The sequence below is a fragment of the Carcharhinus amblyrhynchos genome, chromosome 4 (assembly GCF_965287045.1).
Source record: "Carcharhinus amblyrhynchos chromosome 4, sCarAmb.v2.hapA, whole genome shotgun sequence".
NCBI classification, from domain to species: Eukaryota; Metazoa; Chordata; class Chondrichthyes; order Carcharhiniformes; family Carcharhinidae; genus Carcharhinus; species Carcharhinus amblyrhynchos.
In genome coordinates, this window is record NC_137327.1 from 45,647,268 (window position 1) to 45,667,101 (window position 19,834).

The 19,834-nt window shown below is 43.6% G+C and overlaps 2 protein-coding genes across 4 annotated transcripts in view; one reads left to right on the plus strand and one right to left on the minus strand.

Annotated features, from left to right (window-relative positions):
• ranbp10 (RAN binding protein 10) overlaps window positions 1-7,214 on the minus strand; it is a 140,429-nt gene extending 133,215 nt beyond the window's left edge. For 2 of the 3 annotated variants that reach the window (XM_080187071.1, XM_080187070.1), the window contains exons 1-3: window positions 7,022-7,214; window positions 6,222-6,333; window positions 6,074-6,126 (exon numbers count right to left, since the gene is read on the minus strand). In XM_080187071.1, the coding sequence (XP_080043197.1) occupies window positions 6,074-6,126; window positions 6,222-6,333; window positions 7,022-7,214 (358 nt within the window). Of the gene's footprint in view, window positions 1-6,073; window positions 6,127-6,221; window positions 6,334-7,021 lie in introns of those variants that run through there. The other variant, XM_080187072.1, reaches the window with a different exon arrangement.
• Window positions 7,215-9,995: 2,781 nt separating this feature from the next.
• tsnaxip1 (translin-associated factor X interacting protein 1) overlaps window positions 9,996-19,834 on the plus strand; it is a 68,780-nt gene continuing 58,941 nt past the window's right edge. Inside the window, exon 1 of the mRNA XM_080187073.1 lies at window positions 9,996-10,095. Coding sequence (XP_080043199.1) covers window positions 10,052-10,095 — 44 coding nt within the window. The 5' untranslated portion in view covers window positions 9,996-10,051. The remainder of the gene's footprint in view (window positions 10,096-19,834) is intronic.

Here is a 19,834-nt window from a genome sequence, read left to right on the forward strand (position 1 = left end):
GCATCATCTAGACTCGAAACACTGGCTCTACTGTCTCGTGACGTGGAGATGCCGGCGTTGGACTGGGGTAAACATAGTAAGAAGTCTCACAACACCAGGTTAAAGTCCAACAGGTTTATTTGTAGCAAACGCCACTAGCTTTTGGAGCTCTGCTCCTTCGTCAGGTGAAGAACTGCTCACAGATGCTGTTAGACCTGCTGATATTTTCTAGCATGTTCAGTTTTTGTTTCAGATTCCAGCATTCACAGTATTTTGCTTTCATCAAGGTTATGAAAAGTCTGGTTTTGAGTATGTGCCTGCGAGGGTGTAGAATCAATCATAAATTTAACTTCAGTCTTCTCAGCGCTTAGTTGCAGCACATCAAACTTCATAAGCAGCAGGACAACACTGAGGGAGTTTAGACAACTGGTGGAGAAATTCGTCTGGGTATCCTTTGTGTACACATGAATGCCACCGTGTGTGGACATCACCAAGTGGAAGTATACAGTTGGAGAGAAGGCTCCTAAAGATAGATTTGTAAATGACAGTGAGCAGATGGGAAGAGAAGCAATCATTGAAGATGTTCTGGCTACATTCAGACAGGATGACATTGAACCATATGAAAGGCAGTCCTGTGGAATTGAACAGCAAAGTGGATGTCTAACAGTAAAATTCATCACACCCAAACCATAGGAGCATTCTTCCACAGCAGATCACTTCCCCCAGGTAGACAGATCCCTTCCCCCAGTTAGCAATCAACAATCTAAAAATAGCTCAGTCATTACTTTAGTAGTGAAAAGAAAATGAATGCACTTGAGACAAAAGCAGCAGAAATTGACAGGCAAGGGATGCAGAAAGTACCAAGCAATATTAACATTTCAACAAATAGGGTGGGAATTAAACTAGAAAAAAAAACAGGGAATGTACCTCACCACATACATGCTTGTTGCCATTTTGCAGTGATGAATTACAGTGTGTATTCCCCATCTTGGGACAAGTACACTTAATTTGATTTAAATTAGGTGCCCAAAATGCAATTAGGGATCTTATTTAAATTTAAGAACTGCCATCCAGATCTCCCAGTGCTTGGGAAATTTGGCAACAAAAGGTAAATGGAAACTGCTGGCTGAAGGCAGCAAAGGTCTTTCACTAGCACTCTCTGTAGGCCAGGAAAATCAAGAGTGCTCTTCGGGTCTCTAGCTTCCATGATCAGCGATATTTCCATGCCCCAGTGTTCAGTATGCCCTGGGATCACAATTGCTGGAGCCTGATTTTCAAACACTTGCACAAATGCTATGTTTCTCAAGTGCTGGTATACCTTCACCATAGTGAAAAGCGAACACAGATTCCAAGAAGCTACAACATATTGCAGCATGACCATGAAGTAGAGATGAAACACATTCAGTCATTTTATATCTGAAAAAAATTAATAGATTTCAATCTATGTACATGAGGCTAAATTTTGAATATTCAAGTGCAACTTCAAATCAAAGGTATTAGATCATTGTTCAAATAGATTTAACTTTTAGTAAGAAGAATGCTGTGTAATAAAACAGATCAGTTTATTAAAAAGACTGTTAAAGCCTTTAGTTAAAGTCCTTATTTTATCAAAGAATGGAAATTTGTCTGGAGGCTGAACAACAATTATATTCTGCTTGTGATAAAGCACAGAAGTTACCTAAAGCTCTATATTTGTAATTTTGAAATACAAAATAACTAGCTACATACTTATGTTAGTTATGCAATATATTATCTTGCTTTAATATATTACATATCTCTTTCAAAACAATTTCTTGCACAGTTCATTATTGCATGAAACACAAATACCCCATTGCACATGAAAACTTTGATCTAGTTTGCAATTTCATATTCTGTTGAACACGAATGATCATGATCCAGGATTACTGAACTGTTGAGATCCAAAACAATAACCTAACCATTAAATTGTCACAATATTCCACCACAAGCAAATATATTATTTTGAACTCTGTATAACAATTAAAAACATTAAGTTTACAGTAGTTAGCAAAGGAACCGGAATTGAGTTGGTAAAAATGATTTTATGTAGCAAGTTATGATCTAGAATGCACTGCCCGGAAGGATGGCAGAAGAGGATTCAACAGTATCTTTCAATTATTCATCCAATTGCTTTTTGAAAGGGAAAAACTGTATGGCTCTGGAGAAAAAGATATTAATTGGATAGCACTTTCAAAGAAAACAGCTCAAGCATGTTGGGTCAAATCTGCGATGCTGCATCATTCTATGGTCCAAATTTAAACAAAATTGATTGAGTCTTTTTCTTATTAGTGCCACATCCGCACATGCCTGCTCAGGATGAACCATATAACAAATAATGTTGGCCTTCTGGTCAATTCCAAGTTGTGCTGACCCTGTATCAGCTCAGTTATCAAAGCCACGTTTTTCGATCTCCACAGAACTGCCGATTTGCTAATTCTTTTCCTGCACCTAACACAAACTTGATCACCTGTCAAACTGATTCTTTGAATGTCATAACAAGAACCTTCACTCCTCAAGCACACACCTCACCACCATCTCCCATGCTTCTTTCATGAAGGTTAGTTAATCTAGAGCATTTACGGGGTATGTCGCCCCTTGCTTCAAGTACGGCACTTTCATCAGCCCTTGCCTTGTCAAGCGCCGTGAACTCCCTACATGTATATGGTCTCAATCACATCCTTTATTCTTTTTATAACACATTACTACCTTTTCTCTTATTGGAAGTATTATTCATGCCTTTTTTTTGTGGGCCTTCATCCAAAACCAATTCACTTGGCATTCTCTCTTTTCCTTTCAAAATTATCCCATCAACCTTCTGCTCCACTTCAATCTATTCCTCATAATTCTTTTCACTATCTTAATGGCCCAAGATATATTTTTTCTCATTTGGAGGAACTACATGTATATTCATAGAATTCCCACAGTGCAGAAAGTGCAAAGGAAGGAAAATATTCCTACATGCAGGAAAACGTCATTCAGCCCAATGAATCTGCACCAACAACAATCCCACCCAGGCCCTATCCCCATAGCCCCACGTATTTACCAGACCCTATATCCATAACCCCACACATTCACCCTGCTAATCTCCCTAACAATAAGAGGCAATTGAACACAGCCAATCAATCAATCTAACTTGCACTTCTTTAGACCATGGGAGGAAACCAAAGCACCCGGAGGAAACCCACACAGACACGGAGAGAACGTGCAAACTCCACACAGATGGAGGAGGCCAGAAATGAACCCAGGTCCCTGGTGTTGTGAGGCAGTTGTACTAACCACTGCACCCCCCAAAAAACCTGAAGACCCCAAAAAATGTATCCAATATGGATTCTGGTATAATAAAGTCTGTTTGCATTCCATGAAAGACCCTGTAAGTAACAGCCCATCCTTGTGTTCCAAAGCCATATGGTGCAGGTTGTCCTAAAAGCATATGGGAAATTTTACACATGGTCAAATCATAAAAGATTGATTTTATAAGAATAAACCGTTTTCAATGACAACGTTCAGTAATCAGAGGACTCAGATTTAAAATAATTTGTAAATTTAATTAGTGGGTTGTTATGAACTACGATGCACTCCCTGAAAGGGCGGTTGATGCAGATTCAATAGTAATGTTCAAAAGGGACTCAGATATAAATCTGCACACAAAATTGGAAACTATCTCCATGTATAAAGGTTAACAGCAGGGAGGTGTAACTCGTTGGACAACACTTTAGAAGAGCTAGCAGAGGTGTAATGAGTCAAATAGTCTGCTACAATGCTCAAATGATTCCAAGTTTAATTTCCGGTGTATATTGATCTCAACTGTACTACACCTAATCTCAGCATACAGAGGTCAACAAAGGAAGAAAAAAATTACTGGCCAGATTGTCTATTTTGAATGAGAACCAAACTTCTGCTTCAGGAAACCAGATATATCAGCAATCGGCAAGAGTGGAATTAAGTAAATTATGATTCTCCTACAAAAGCACTTTCAAAAAAAATGTACCCGCAGTTATGTTCTGTCTAGATTTGCACATCTAAAAAGGAACTGGGTAAGATGATTGGTTAAGAATCAATGGACGCTGACAATGTGAGTCATCACATTTAGGGGAGGAGAAAGGAAAGAAAGCTCTTTGCAGCAGCTCTTTACATTTGATGAAGTGATGGAAAGGAATTCTGAAATACTGAATGTCAGGTGAAAAAAAAAATCAATAAACATGTTTCGTATATTAATCAAGTCAAAAATGCAATTTAAACTCATCACCCAATTCCTGAAAAAAATACACAATGACACATAGCTAACAAGCCAGTATGTACCTTGTTGTTTCTGAATATTTCTACAATCTCTCAATTTGAAATTATAAAGACTCCAAGTTGTCCATATCTGGCAGTTTTTCTCAGTTTCAATTTTATTAATCACAATTAATTCAGTATTGTGCCTCAAAAAATTAAAAACGTCCCAGCAACTGGTCAAATTGAAATGCCAAGAGAAATATTGCATATGTGCTAATTTGAATATAACTGACAATATCAAGTGTTCAACACCACTGTTGACAAAATGTCGTTTCACTTTGGACAGGTAAAATATCGTTAATTCCAATTTTAAGTGCCATCTTTTCAATGTGGTTATGCGTTCACACAAGATTTGGGCAACTTAGGACAATGGTTTCCAAACTCAGATTGGATAGATCTTACAGGCTGTCCATGAACAAGCGAAGCAGTGAGCAAATACGTGGTGAATGGGACCATGTTTGGAGGTAGGAATGGAGTCTGAGCAACATGTATGCAGAGTAGGTGGACCATTTCACCTTGGAGGAGAAAGAGCATAGAGGAGTGCTAAGAGTAGCAGGATGATTGTCAGATGGAATTGCAGCTATCCAGAATGGCAGTGGGCGCAGAGTTCAGGAGAAGTTTTGAAGTTTAAATTCAAAGAAGAAAGCTATCAAATTGGTGCCAATATAATTTAGGGGGGAGCATGCACATTAATCCATTTGAAAGTGGGTCCTTCAGACAAAAAGTTTGAAAATTACTAGCTTAGAAATTGATTTATTATTGTTCCATGAATTGGTACAGAGTGAAGAGTACTGTTTCTTGCATGTTATATTGACAAAATATACCATTCATAGAGTACATAGCAAAGAAAGAAAGGAGAGGGTGCTAAATGTGGTGTTGCACTCATAACTGAGACGTAGAGAAATATCAATGTAATAAGGTTGGTCCATTCAAAAGTCTGATGGCACCAGGGAAGAAGCTGTTCTTGAGTCAGTTGGTACTGAATTGGCTGCTATTGAAACTACTTTTTCCCCAATGTTGCAGCCAAAATTGCTCATTCTTAATGTCTCTGATGTGGAGTGTCAGTGTGTCACTGAGCTTTAGCACTAGTGTTCAGGAATGCAGTTTAGAACTTTACATGTAAAATAATATTCGTACTGATGTCATGTATCATCAGCACCTCACAGAGCTCGAGACTAAACTAGCACTGAAAACTGTCGAAGCTAATTTAGACATTTTGGCAAATGTTTTTGGTATAAATACTGTTTCAGCCTTTCAATGAACCTACTCAAGGATTACCAAACTTTATTACATTTGTGAAATACTGACAGACTGTGGTTCTCATTAGTGTTGGTTGGTACGTGATCTCAGACTTTTACATCCTTTTTCAAAATCAAATTAGTACAGCCACACTGGACAGCTTGGATTACCATAGACATTAATATAACACCTACAGATATCTATTAACAAGCAACACACAATGCTTTCTTTCAGCCGCCTCTGCTGCAAAGACAGCCAATTCCCCGGAATGCTTGCAGTTATCACGTGATCGCATGCTAATAATGTCAACAAATATACCAGGAAAGGGCACGTGACCACGATTCCTGATTTACTGGGTATGGAAAAATCAAAAGAAATCACATCTTAGAGACAGATGGATCCTGATCGTCCCAGACCATCGGAACCTTCAGGCAGGAATTAAGAGCGTACTTCATCGTGCCTCTCAATAAAAAACGGCAAAAAAAATTGTATTTGCTTTATTTTGTACTCAAACCATCCAAAATTTTTAAACACCAACAATAATGACAAAACCATGACTTACCGGGCAGTCGGTTCATATTGACACCCTGGGCTGACAATCCAATTCCCATATACCTGCAAAGCAATGAAAGCTGCAATTACTAAAAGGAATCGTCCACCGCCGTGAAAAAAAAGTCACGTAATGTCAGAACTGGCAGCAATGGACTTACCCATCTCTGCCTTTGCTAACGATCTTCACCTCGAAGTAATATATGCCACAAGCAGCGGGGATCGGGTGCGTTGCACGAACCGATGCAGCATCTTTGTGATTTTTTCCATGACCTGATTTAGCAAAAAAACAATAATCACGTTCGGAAAAGGCACCTGACGCAATTTTAGCAGCTGAATTATTCAAAGCCAACAACCTCTCGCCATGGAATTGCGTCAGTGTTAAAACAAAGAGAACCAATAAGGGAACAAATACATATTTTTTTCTTTTGCAAATCCATCTTAACCGAGCCGTTGTCGAAACATTTAACAGATAAAAAATGCACTATACCCGCGTATACAGAAGTGACTACACTGTCAGATGACAGCAAACAAAATTGTTAGTTTTAAACAATACACGAAGCTCAGCCAAAAAGGGATGTTTATTTTAAGCAACTACAAAATACGATACTGCACTGCCACCATTGAGACGATCTGCACTTTGTTGTTCAAAAATCATTTGGTAATCACTTCAGCAAACGGGCACAGCGCCAGAAATGGGGTACCACTGGGAAAAAAAAATCACATATTTGGAAAGGACGTTTGGAATCATTTTAAAAACACAAATGTTAATATAAAAGGAAATATTTTCAGGAGCTCAGAGGCAGATCGGTGACGTCGATTAACATTAAGATCGTTACTTGTCACAGTGCCAATCATCGCCCCTAAAACGGGCTGGAAAAAAAATCACTTATTCACAACACGATCGCCGGTCGGTTACCCTTTTTTACAGGATTAACCTAGATTATTCCACCGAGACTACCTTTATAATGAACACGGAGGTTGTTTTGCGACAGTCCGATATAGTTGTACTTGTCCTTCGGGCTCCACGATCGAGGCAGAGGGGTCTCATCTTCATTCACAGCTGGGTAGAGGCGCTTCAATCTCTCGTTTAACTCTTTTTCTTGATAATTCAACGCCGAGTCCCCGTGGTTTGAAGCTCCAAACTCGGCCATCTTGGATCCTATTGTGTGTATATCCCGGATAACGAACGTATTATACCAGCAGCTGATTGGCTGCCGCGCCGCCCGGGGCCGCGGGGGGGGGGAGGGAAGCGCTGAGACTGACGGGGGATGGAGTCCGGCTGATGCCACCTCCCAGCGCTGGCCAAAGGAGACAGGACTACAACTCCCGGGTAGCACCGCGGCAACAGGGACGCGTCAACGCGTCGGCCGATTCGGCAACTGATTGGCTGTCGGGGACACCCGAACGTGTTGACATAAAGGACGTTCAGCGGCGTGGAGGGTGCTGGGAATTGTAGTCCTTCCGCCCAAACTGTCAGTACCCACCAGGGGGCAGGGGGCGCGGGTAGAGGCGCGGGGCGGGGCGAGGCGAAGGGGGGGCGGGGCGAGGCGAAGGGGGGGCGGGGCGAGGCGAAGGGGGGCGGGGCGAAGCGAAGGGGGGCGGGGCGAGGCGAAGGGGGGCGGGGCGAGGCGAAGGGGGGGTGAAGGGGGGGGCGGGGCGAAGTGAGGGGGGGCGGGGTGAGGGGGGGGCGGGGTGAGGGGGGGGCGGGGCGAAGGTGGGGGGGGCGAGGCGAAGGTGGGGGGGGGGCGAGGCGAAGGTGGGGGGGGGGCGAGGCGAAGGTGGGGGGGGGGCGAGGCGAAGGTGGGGGGGGGGCGAGGCGAAGGTGGGGGGGGGCGAGGCGAAGGTGGGGGGGGGCGAGGCGAAGGTGGGGGGGGGGCGAGGCGAAGGTGGGGGGGGCGAGGCGAAGGTGGGGGGGGGGGCGAGGCGAAGGTGGGGGGGGGCGAGGCGAAGGTGGGGGGAGGGGCGAGGCGAAGGTGGGGGGGGGGCGAGGCGAAGGTGGGGGGGGTGCGAGGCGAAGGTGGGGGGGGCGAGGCGAAGGTGGGGGGGTGCGAGGCGAAGGTGGGGGGGGGCGAGGCGAAGGTGGGGGGGGGGCGAGGCGAAGGTGGGGGGGGGGCGAGGCGAAGGTGGGGGGGGGCGAGGCGAAGGTGGGGGGGGCGAGGCGAAGGTGGGGGGGGCGAGGCGAAGGTGGGGGGGGCGAGGCGAAGGTGGGGGGGCGAGGCGAAGGTGGGGGGGGCGAGGCGAAGGTGGGGGGCAAGGGGGCGGGGGGGCGAGGGGGGCGAGGGGGGCGAAGGGGGGTGGATGGGGGGGCGAGGGGGGTGGACGGGGAGGTGGACAGGGAGGGGTGGACGGGGGGGGCGAGGGGGGAGGACGGGGGAGGAGGTCGTGGGGGGGGAAGGGGGGAAGGATGGGAGGGAGGATGTGGGGAATGGGGGAAGGACGGGGGAACGGGGGAAGGACGGGGGGAACGGGGGAAGGACGGGGGGGAATGGGGGAAGGACGGGGGGAATTGGGGAGGTGGGCGGATATGGGGGACAGGGATTGGGGAATGGAAGGATGGGCGAGAGGAGGAGGAGGAGGGGTGGGCGAGAGGAGGTGGGGTAAGTGAGAAGAGGGGTGGGCAAGAGGAGGGGGTAGGCAAAAGGGGGGTGGCTAAGAGGAGGAGAGGGGGAAATGGACGAGGAGGAGGAGGGAGAAATGGGTGAGAGGAGGAGATGGGGAAATAGGCGAGATGAGAAGGGGGGAAATGGGCAAGAGGAGGAGGGGAAATGAGCAAGAGGAGGAGAGGGGGAAATGGGCGACAGGAGGAAGGGGAACTGGGCGAGGGGGGAAATGGGTGAGAGGAGGAGGGGGGAAATAGGCGAGAGGAGGAGGGGGAAATGGGCGAGAGAAGGGAGAAAGGGGTGAGAGGAGGGAGAAAGGGGTGAGAGGGATGGGAAAAGGGGTGAGGGGGGAAAGAGGGAAGGGATGAGAGTGGGGGGAAGGGGCGAGAGGAGTGGGGAAAGGGGCAAGGGGCTAAAGGGGTGAGAGGAGGGGGAAAGGGATAGGGGGAAAGGGGCAAGAGGAGGGAGAGAGAAAGGGGTGAGAGAAGGGGAGGGGAAATGGGCAAGAGGAGTCACTACTTTTACTTTCAAACGTTTCACTGAGTAGAAAATAGAGCTTGGCGATGGCAGAAGAGGCAAGTTTCTTGTAGTCTTGGGACAAGAGACAGCCCAGCTTCCACAATTAACAGGATGTACGGCTCACAATGTACGTATCTCAATGTTACACACTTCAGGAGGCACGGTAGCACAGTGGTTAGCACTGCTGCTTCACAGCTTCAGGGACCTGTGTTCTAATTCCCAGCTTGGGTCACTGTGTGTGGAGTTTGCACATTCTCCTTGTGTCTGTGTGGGTTTCCTCCAGGTGCTCCGGTTTCCTCCCACAGTCCAAAAATGTGCGGACTAGATTGATTGGCCATGTTAAAAATTGCCCCTTAGCAACCTGAGATGCGTAGGTTAGAGGGATTAATGGATAAATATAAGGTATATAGGGGCAGGGCCCGGGTGGGATTGTGGTCGGTGCAGACTCGATGGGCAAATGGCTTTCCGTACTTTGGGTTTTCAGTGATAGAGACTGTAAACCCTCGGCTCCGCTCCCTTTCTGGGAAACCGTGTAGATCGCCCTGTTTACATAACTGCTAATCAGCGGCACCGTATGAAAGGTGAGGTCAAATGAATAATCGTTATATGATATAAAATAAAAACATTTTTTTAAAAAAAGAAGCCAGCTATGAATAAAGGAGTTCCCACAGCCTGATTCCCAGATTAAATGTAATTTTCTCCCTAGCTCCGGGCCCTCCCATTTATAGTTGCCTGCCGCTTTCTAAGGACAGGCAGCAGGGGGCAGGCGGGGTCCTGTCGGGTTGGGGTCCTCTAGCTGTCACTATGGTGATGGGGAGTACACAAGGAGCCTGAGCCGGCGGCTACTTTCCGGGATCCGCTCTCAGGACATGTTTACTGGCCGTCAGAGAGCACTGGCTTCCCTCAGCCAAGGGTAAGGCTTGTAGCACAGAGAGTGGTGCGGCCGTGCTAGCGGGGGAGGAGATGCTCAGTTCGGTTGAGCCGGGCGGAGCCAGCTCTCTTTCTGCCCCCACTCCCCGCCTCGCCCACCTCAAAGTTTCGTTGTCAGCCCAACAGTTTCTCCGCCTCTGGGCGCCTGAGAATCCGCTTGAGGGCCGGGGCGAGGCTTCACCCACACCAACAGCCTGACGTTCCTATCATTGCGAGGTTAACATTTTATTTCCTGTGATTTTTTTTGAAAGCATGACTATAACTAGAGCCACAAATATTTCCTTATATGGCTCAGTGTCAAATTTTGTTTGATAACCCACCAGAATCTTGGGACTTAAATGGTGGTAGATGATGACAACTAGTTTTTTGTTTGAGCATTTACGTCACTGAGTCAGAAGGCTGTGCTTTCAATCCACTGTAGGACATTTTTCGCTAAAATATCCTTTGTAAAAGTACATCACGACTGTTCAGAGCTGACATTACTCAAATCTTATGGTCTAAGTTACAAATCAAATCTGTTTAATCCAAAACTTTATGCTACTTGCTACACTTACAATTATAGTTAATATTTACAGATTTATGTATTACATGTCAAACATACCATACCACCTGAGGGGTTTTATAACATTTCCAATCTCTTGGTGTGGCCTTTCCCCATTGTGTCTTTGTGGTAGCTGCACCAAACCTTAGTGCATCCCTCAGCATGCATTTCTGGATATTGAAATGCACCAATCTGCAACATTCTGACGTGGACAGCTCTTTGCACTGGAGGACCAACAAGTTTTAGGAAGATCAAATTGTGTCTATTGCCAAGTTGATTGTCCTCCAACTCCAGTTGATATTTTGTCTCAGAGTACAGCCTTGTAAACAGCCCATTGAGCATAGTGCCTTGTGTCATGGATTGGTTGAGATGCCAAAAACTACTACGTCTCTTTCCACTCTGAACTTGAGGTAGTTCCAATGCTTGGGGCAGCTGCCATGAAGACACAAGAGGGAAAGACCACCTTAGTCATAGTTCACTGAAGGACTGGAAATTATATAAAATTCCTGCTACTTCATTGTCCTGAGTGAAGAACTGTATTTGATTGAGATGATAAGGCAAGCCACCAGATGCCTGGACAAGGCAAATAATTTTCCATGTCTTAAGCTGGTATTATTCCCTCAACCTTTACAATCAATAATAGATTGACTTCTCATTCATTTTGTTTGCTTTTTAAGGCTTTTCTGTTACTACTTTTTACCTTTGGAACAAACGTGTGTGGGAGGAGATCTGATATAGATTATGACAGGTTTGGATGAGTTGAATAAAGACAAACTATTCTCGTAACCAATCATACAAGATCTAGAGGATGTAAATTTAAGGTTTTGGACAAGGAATGCAGGAGGGATGAGAGGAATAACATTTTGTAGAATAACAATTTTGTGGAATAACAATGTCCTGGAATTTTCTACCTTTGGGGCTGTTGGAGCAGGAAAGGAAATTGGATAGGCATCTGGGGGAAATAAACTTGGGGATAGAGCAGGGGAATGGTATGGACCTAATAAGCCAGATGGATTTCTCCCACAATTCTTTATCCAATCCCATCAATATAGCCTTCTTTTCCTTTCTCTCATATATGCTTCTCATTAAATATATCTATGTTAGTCACCTCATCTACATACTCTAACCATGCTTTGGGTAAAGAAGTATCTCCTGAATTCCTATTTGATCCTATTAGTGACTATCTTAGATATATGCTTGCAAATACTGGTCTTGCCTGGAACTGAAAATATTTCCCACATGTCTATCCCATAAAAGTGCCTTATCTGATTAGTGCTGGTCTGATTAGTCAGTTTGCGGATGACACAAAGATCACTGGAGTTGCGGATAGTGATGAACATTGTCAGAGATTACAGCAGGATATAGGCTGGAAAATTGGGCGGAGAAATGGCAGATGGAATTTAATCCCGATAAATGTGAAGTGATGCATGTTGGTAGATTTAATGCAGCGGGGAGCTATGCAGTAAATGGTAGAACCACCAGGAGTATAGACGCTCAGAGGGATCTGGATGTGCAAGTCCACAGATCCTTAAAGGTGGCAGCACAGTTGGAAAAAATGGTGAAGAAGGCATATGGCATGCTTGCCTTTGTTGGATGGGGCATAGAGTATAAAAGTTGGCATATGATGTTGCAGTTATATAGAACATTGGTTAGGCCACATTTGGAATACTGCGTCCTGTTCTGGTTGCCACACTACCAGAAGGACGTGGAGGTTTGGAGAGAGTGCAGAAAAGGTTTACCAGGATGTCGCCTGGGATGGAGGGTATCAGCTGTGGGGTGAGATTGAGTAAACTAGGGTAGTTCTCCATAGAAAGGTGGAGGTTAAGGGGCGACCTTATAGAAGTTTATAAAATTACGAAGGGCATAGATAGGGTGAACAATTGGAAGCTTTTTCCCAGGTCAGAAATGACAAATACAAGGGGTCACGAGTTCAAGATCAGAGCAGGTAAGGTTCAATACAGATATGCGGGGGACGTTTTTTACACAGAGGGTGGTGGGGGTCTTGAATACATTACCAAACAAGGTGATTGAGGCAGACACGCTAGGATCATTTAAGACTTAATCTAGATAGCCACGTGAACAGACTGGGAATAGAGGGATACAAACGGATGGTCTAGTTAGGAACACATGATCGGTGCAGGCTTGGAGGCCGAATGGCCTGTTCTGATATTGTTCTTTGTAGTTTTAATAATCTTATTGGGCATAAATGAATATGATAGCCATTACAGAGAAATTGTTGCAAAGTGATCACAGCTGAGATCTGAATATTCAAGGGAGTTTGACGTTTTAGAAGGACCAGAAGAAGGGAAAAGGAGGTTGGTGAGTAGTGGCTTTGTTAATCAAAGATGGGATTAGTGCAGTCGTGAGAAATTATCTTGGTTCGGGTGATCAAGGTGTACATCAGTTTGGATGGAGATAAGAAATAGCAGAAGGAAGAAGCCACAGTTTACTGACCTCTTGACAGTAGATGGTCAACAGTGTATGAATCAAGAAATAATGGGGTTTACAGTTATCATGGGAAATTTCAATCATCGTATAGGTTCAACATCAAATTGACAAAGGTGACCTGATGAATGAGTTCATCAAGAGTATTCGGGACAGTTAGAACAATAAATTCTGGAAACAGCCAGCAACAGGAATATCTTAGACCTTACTGTGTAATTAAATAGAATTAATTAATAGAAGCATAGGACATAGACATAGCAAGCAGGCAGAGGCCATTCGATCCTTCCAGCCTGTTCTGCCATTCATTATGATCATGGCTGATCATCCAATCAACAGTCTTATCCTGCCTCTCCCCCCATGTCCTTTGGTCCTCTTTGCTTCAAGTGTTTTATTTAACTGCTTCTTGACAACACTCAATGCTATGGCCTCAACTACTTTCTGTGGGATCAAATTCCACAGGTTTATTACTCACTGGGTGAAGACATTCCTCCTTGTCTCTGTCCTAAACATCTACTCTGTATCCTCAGACTGTGACCCCTGATTCTGGACAACCCTACCATTGGAAACATCCTTCTTGCCTGTCTAGTCTTAGGTTTTTATAAAACTCCCCCCTCGTTTCTCTGAACTCCAGTAAATACAATCCTAATGACTCTAATTTCTCCTTGTACGTCAGTCCCATCGTCCCAGAAATCAATCTGGTAAACCTTCCCCGCACTTCCTCTAGAGCAAGAACATCTTTTATCACTTAAGGAGACCAAAACTGCACCCAATATTCCATGTGTGACCTCACCTAGGCTCTGCATGATTTCATCAAGACGTCCCTACTCCTGTTCTCAAATGATCTCATTATGAAGGTCAACATACAATTTTCCTTTTTTACTGCTTGCTGTACTTGCATGGTTACCTTCAATAACTGGTGCATAAGGACACCCAGGTCTCGTTGCACGTTCCCCCCCTAATTTAAGGCCATTTGGATAATAATCTGCCTTCCCATTTTTGAATAACCTCACATTTACCCAAATTATACTCCATTTATCAGTTATTTGCCCATTCACTCAACTTGTCCAAACCACACTGAAAGATCTCTGCAACCTCCTCACAGCTCACTCTCCCACTCAGCTTTGTGCTATCTACAAATCTGAAGTTATTACATTTAGTTCCCTCACCTAAATTATTATATATAGTGAATAGCTGGGGTCCCAACATTGATACCCGCGGTACTCCACGAGTCACTGTCTGTCATTTGGAAGATGACCTGTTTATTCTTATTCTTTTCTCCTGTCTGCCAACCAGTTTTCTATACATCTCAATACACCACCCCCAATCCCATGTTCTTTAATTTTACATGCTAATCTCTTATGTGGGAGTTTGTTGAAAGCCTTCTGAAAGTCCAAATAAATCACATCCACTGACTCCCCCTCATCAAGACTATGAGGTATATCCTTGAAGAATTCTAGTGAATTAGCCTACCATGATTTCTCTGACATAAATCCATGCTGACTCTGTCCAATCCTGCCACTGTTTCCCTATCAAATCTTTCATGATGTATTCAAGAATTTTCCCCACTACCGAAGTCAGGTTACTAATTTTTAATTCCCTGTTTTGTCTCTACCTTGCTTTTTTTCAATAGTGGAGTTTTGATTATTTATCCTCCAATCTGATTTCATGATTTTGTTGTAAATGATACTTTTAATAAGAGTTATCATAGTTAGTGATAGAATTTTACATTTGAGGATGAGAAGAATGGGTCTGAAACTACTGTATTAAACTTAAAGGCAATTACAAAGGTACAGAGACAAAGTTGGCTAAAGTGAAATGGGAAAATTGGTTGAAAGATAAAATGGTAGAGGACCAGTGGCAGATATTTGAAGAGATATTTCATAACTCTCAACAAATGTGTATTCGATTGAGGAAAAAAGACAATGAAAAGGACATACATTATTGGTAACTAAGGAAATTAAGGATAGTAGCAAATTGGAAAAAAAGGTCCAATGCTGCAAAGATTAGTTGTAAAGCAGAAGATTGGGAAAACTTTAGAAAACAGCATAAAGAATAATAACAAGGGAGGAATTGGAGAAGAAACAAACAAGAAATATAAAAATGACAGTGAAAGTTTCTAAAATTATATAAAAGGAAGCAAATAACTAACATTACTCCCTAAGAAAATAAAACAGGAATTAATAATAGTAAACAAGAAAATGGCAGAGACTTTGAACAAGTATTTGCATCTTTCTTCATAGTAGAAGACTTAAAAAAAACCAAGAATTTCAGAAAATCGAAGGAAAAAGAGAGGGAGGAACTGAAAACAATCATGATCATTCGAGGAAAAAAGTAGTAACTAGGGCTGAAAGGCTGACAAGTCCACCAGACCTACTGACCTGAACCTAGGGCCTTTAAAGAAGTGGATGCATTGATAGTAATCTTCCGAAACTTCCTAGAACCTTGAAAGGTCCCTGCAGATTGGATAGCTGTGAACATAATTCAAGAAAGGAGAGAGTCAGTAAGCAGGAAACTAAAGGCCATTTAGCCTAATACCTGTCATTGGGCAGATGCTGGAATTCAATATTCAGGAGATGGTTGCATATCATTTAATAAATCACAACACAATCAGGCAGAGTGAACATGATGAAAAGGAAATTGTGTTTGACAAATTTATCAGAGTTCTTTGAGAATGTAGCAGAGTGGATAAAGGAGTCTCAGTAGATGTTTGATGTTATGACATGCCAACTGCTCATCATCCAGGTACATATTAAAGGATGTGGGGCAACCTGCCTCTACCACCCTCCCAGGCAGTGCATTCCAGACTGTCACCACTCTCTAGGTTTAAAAAGTTTTTCCTCATATCCCCCTAAACCTCCTGCCCCTCATCTTAAACTATGTCCTCTCATGACTGATGCTTCAACTAAGGGGAACAGTTCTCCTTATCCACTTGTCCATTTCTCTCATAATCCTGTACACTTCAATCGGGTCACCCCTCTGTCCTCTCTGCTCCAACAAAAACAACCCAAGCCTACGCAACTTCTCTTCATAACTTAAATGTTCCACCCAAGGCAGCATTCTACTGAATCTTCTCGGCACCCCCTCCAGTGCAATCACAACCTTCCTATAATGTGACCCGAACTGCACACAGTACTCTAGCTGTGGCTTCACCAAAGTTCAATACAATTCCAACATGACTTCCCTCCTTTTGTAATCTGTGCCTCAGTTGATAAAGGCAAGTGTCCCAAATGCCTTTTTCACCATCCTACTAACATGCCCTTCCACCTTCAGAAATGTGCAGTCCAGTGGCACAGTGGTTAGCACTGCTACTCAGGTTCAATTCTGGCTTCAGGTCACTGTCTCTGGAGTTTGCTCATCCTCCCTGTGTCTGCATGGATTTCCTCCGAGTGCCCCGGTTTCCTCCCACACTTCAAAGATGTGTAGGTTAGGTTGATTGGCCATACTAAATTGACCCTTGTGTCGGGGGATTGACAGTAATAGGACCTGGATGGGATTATGGTCAGTGCAGACTCAATGGGCCAAATGACCTCCTCCTGCACTGTAGGGATTCTATGATATGTGCACAAACACGCCAAAGTCCCTTTGTTCCATAAAACTTCCTAGTGTCCTACCATTCATTGAATATTTCCTTGTCACATGACTCCTTCCAAAGTATCACCTCACACTTTTCAGGGTTAAATTCCATCTGCCACTTACCTGCCCATTTCACCATTCTGTTTATATCTTCTAGTGGCCCAAGACAGTCCGCTTCAGTGTTAACCACCAATCTTTGTGTCATCAACAAGGTGTCCTTAACAACAAAAGTTAGGAAGCAGGCACAAGTAATTAGGAAGGCGAATGGAATGTTGGACTTTATTGCGAGGGAGGATAGAGGGAAGTATTGTAGCAACTGTACAGTGTGTTGGTGAGATCACACCCATGTGCAGTTTTGAACACTTTAAGGAGGTGCATTGGAAGCAGTTCAGTGAAGAAACACTAGGCTGATTCCTGGGATAAAAATCAAATGTTAACCTTATGAAGCTACAACATAGGACTACTTGCATATCAAACAACAGAAGCAGCATACAATAAGGATTTCACAACCAATGGACCAGATCGAAGCTCAGCAGACCTACTACATCCGATTATGAATGGTGGTGGATGATTCAACAACCAGTTAGAGGGGTACCCTCCACTAATATCCCAGCCTCAATGATGAAAGACTCCAAATCCTTATAGGGGAGGTGGTGATGTAGTATTATAACTGGAATAGCAATCCCAAACCCCAGAGTACTGTTCAAGAGACCAGGGTTCGAATCCCACTACAACAGATGGTAAAATTTGCTTTCAATAAATATCTGGAATTAATAGTCGAATGATAACCATGAAACAATTGTTGATTGTTGTTCAAACCCATTTGGTTCACCAATGCCCTTACCTAGTCTGGCCTACATGTGATTCCAGACCCACAGCAATGACACTTAAATGCCCTCTGAAATGGCCCAGCAAGCCATTTGGTTCAGTTCAAGGGCAATTAGGGAAGGCAATATCCCATGAATGAAAAAAGCACATCAGTGCAAAGGACAACGCTGAAGCACTTGCAGCTATCTTCAGCCAGAAGTGCCATGTGGAAGATCCATCTTGGCCTCCTTCTGAGATTCCCTGTAACAAAGGCAATAGGTCCTATGAATATTTCAGCACTAGTATTGAAGACTCATTCTACAGAACTAGTTGCTCTTCTACTACAGATACAACACTGGCATCAACCCTGCAAAGTGGAAAATTGCCCAGATATGTCCTGTCCGCATTACACAGGATAAATCCAACCAGGCCAGTTACCACCCAACAGTCTACTCTTGATCATCAGCAAAGTGTTGAAAGGGGTCTTTGACAGTGTTATTGAAATGGCATTTATTCAGCAATAACTTGTTTATGGATGATCAGCTTGTGTCCCACTAGGATCATTCAGCGTCTGACTGCATTACAACCTTGGTCCAAATGGACAAAAAAGCTGGACTCCAGAGGTGGAGTGGGGTTAGAGTGATTGTTTTTGATGTCAAGGCAACTTTTGACTGTAGTGTCAGGAACCCTAGCAAAACTGGAATCGATGGCAATGGGAGAAGTCATACTTCGCACAAAGGAAGATGGTTGTGATTGTTGGAGATCAATCATTGTCCTGGGACATTACTGCAAGAGTGTTCTAGGCCCAAACATCTTCAGCTCTTTCATCAAAGACCTTCCCTCCACCATAAGGTTGGAGATGGGGATATTCACAGATGATTGCACAATGATTACCACGATTTGTGACTCCTCAAATACTTAAGCAGTCTGAAAATGTTCAGGCACGGGCTGATAAATGACAAGTAACGTTTGCACCACACAAGTGCCAGGCTGACAGTAAACCATCTCCCCTTCATATTCAATTGCATTACCATTGATGAAACTGCACTTTCAACAGTCTGAGCGTTATCATTGACCAAAAACTGAATTGGACCATCATATGAAAACTGTGGCCGCAAGAGCAGGTTGGCAACTGGAAATAATTCACCTGCTGACTCTCCAAAGCTTGTCCACCTACAAAGGAGAAGTCAGGATTGTAATGGAGTACTCCCCAGTTCCTGTGAAGTATGGTGGCATAGTGCTTAGCACCCAGGTTCGATTCCCCACTTGGGTCACTATCTGTGCGGAGTCTGCATGTTCTCCCCGTGTCTGCGTGAGTTTCCTCTGGGTGCTCCGGTTTCCTCCCACAGTCTGAATGATGTGCTGGTTAGGTGCATTGATCCAAACAGGTGCCGGACTGTGGTGACTAGGGGAATTTTATAGTAACTTCATTACAGTGTTAATGTAACCCTTACTTGTGATTAATAATTAAACTTTAATAAATAAGTAAAGTTGTTACAACATTTTCCGTTTCCTTTCAAATCTTGTAGTTGAACTGAAATCCAGATAACTGCGTCTAACTAAAGACAATTCCTTCCTCCTAATTTGGAGATACGTCTTCCAAAAATCAGTGTTTCTCTTGCGGTTCTCTCTGATGGACTACCAATGTCTCTTAGGTTGGATGTTTATATTGTAGAGATAGGGCTTTTCAGAACTTCGGAGAGAGAGGTTTTGTACTACTTCCTGAAGCAGTTTTTCCAGATGACTTCAATGGCTTTTTTTTTCTATGTGTTAAAGCCTCCTGCCTTTTTATTTGTAAAAAGGAATTAAATTAACATGTCTTGCAGTCATTATTATAAAACAAGTAATTATATTTTGATCTTGCATCACAGAAACCTTTGACACATTTCAAGAAAATATAAAGCAACAGGAGATGTGTTATTTAGTTCATCATAGGGGTGGTCTGATTTTGTTAGATGTAAAACTCAGCACTTTGCATTTTTATTCATTTGAATGTTTGGTTTTGATGTCTGTAATTTTTCCTTTGAAATTTCTCCATATTTCCTTTCTGAAAGGGTTCTTGTTTACGTTTCTCTAATTCACCTTGGAAGGTGGCCTTTTTTAAAAATAATTTCTCAAAAAATAGAGGCATTTTCATGACAAAGTGCAGCTCCAACAATACTCAGGAAGTTCGGCTCCACCCAGGACTTGATTGGCACCCCATACGCCACCCTAAACATTCACTCTCTTCAACACCAGCGCACAGTGGCAGAAGCGTGTACCATCTACAAGACGCATTGCAACACCTCACCAAGGCTCCTTCAACAGAGCCTTTCAAATACACAGTTTCTATCACCTTAATGGACAAGGGCAGCAG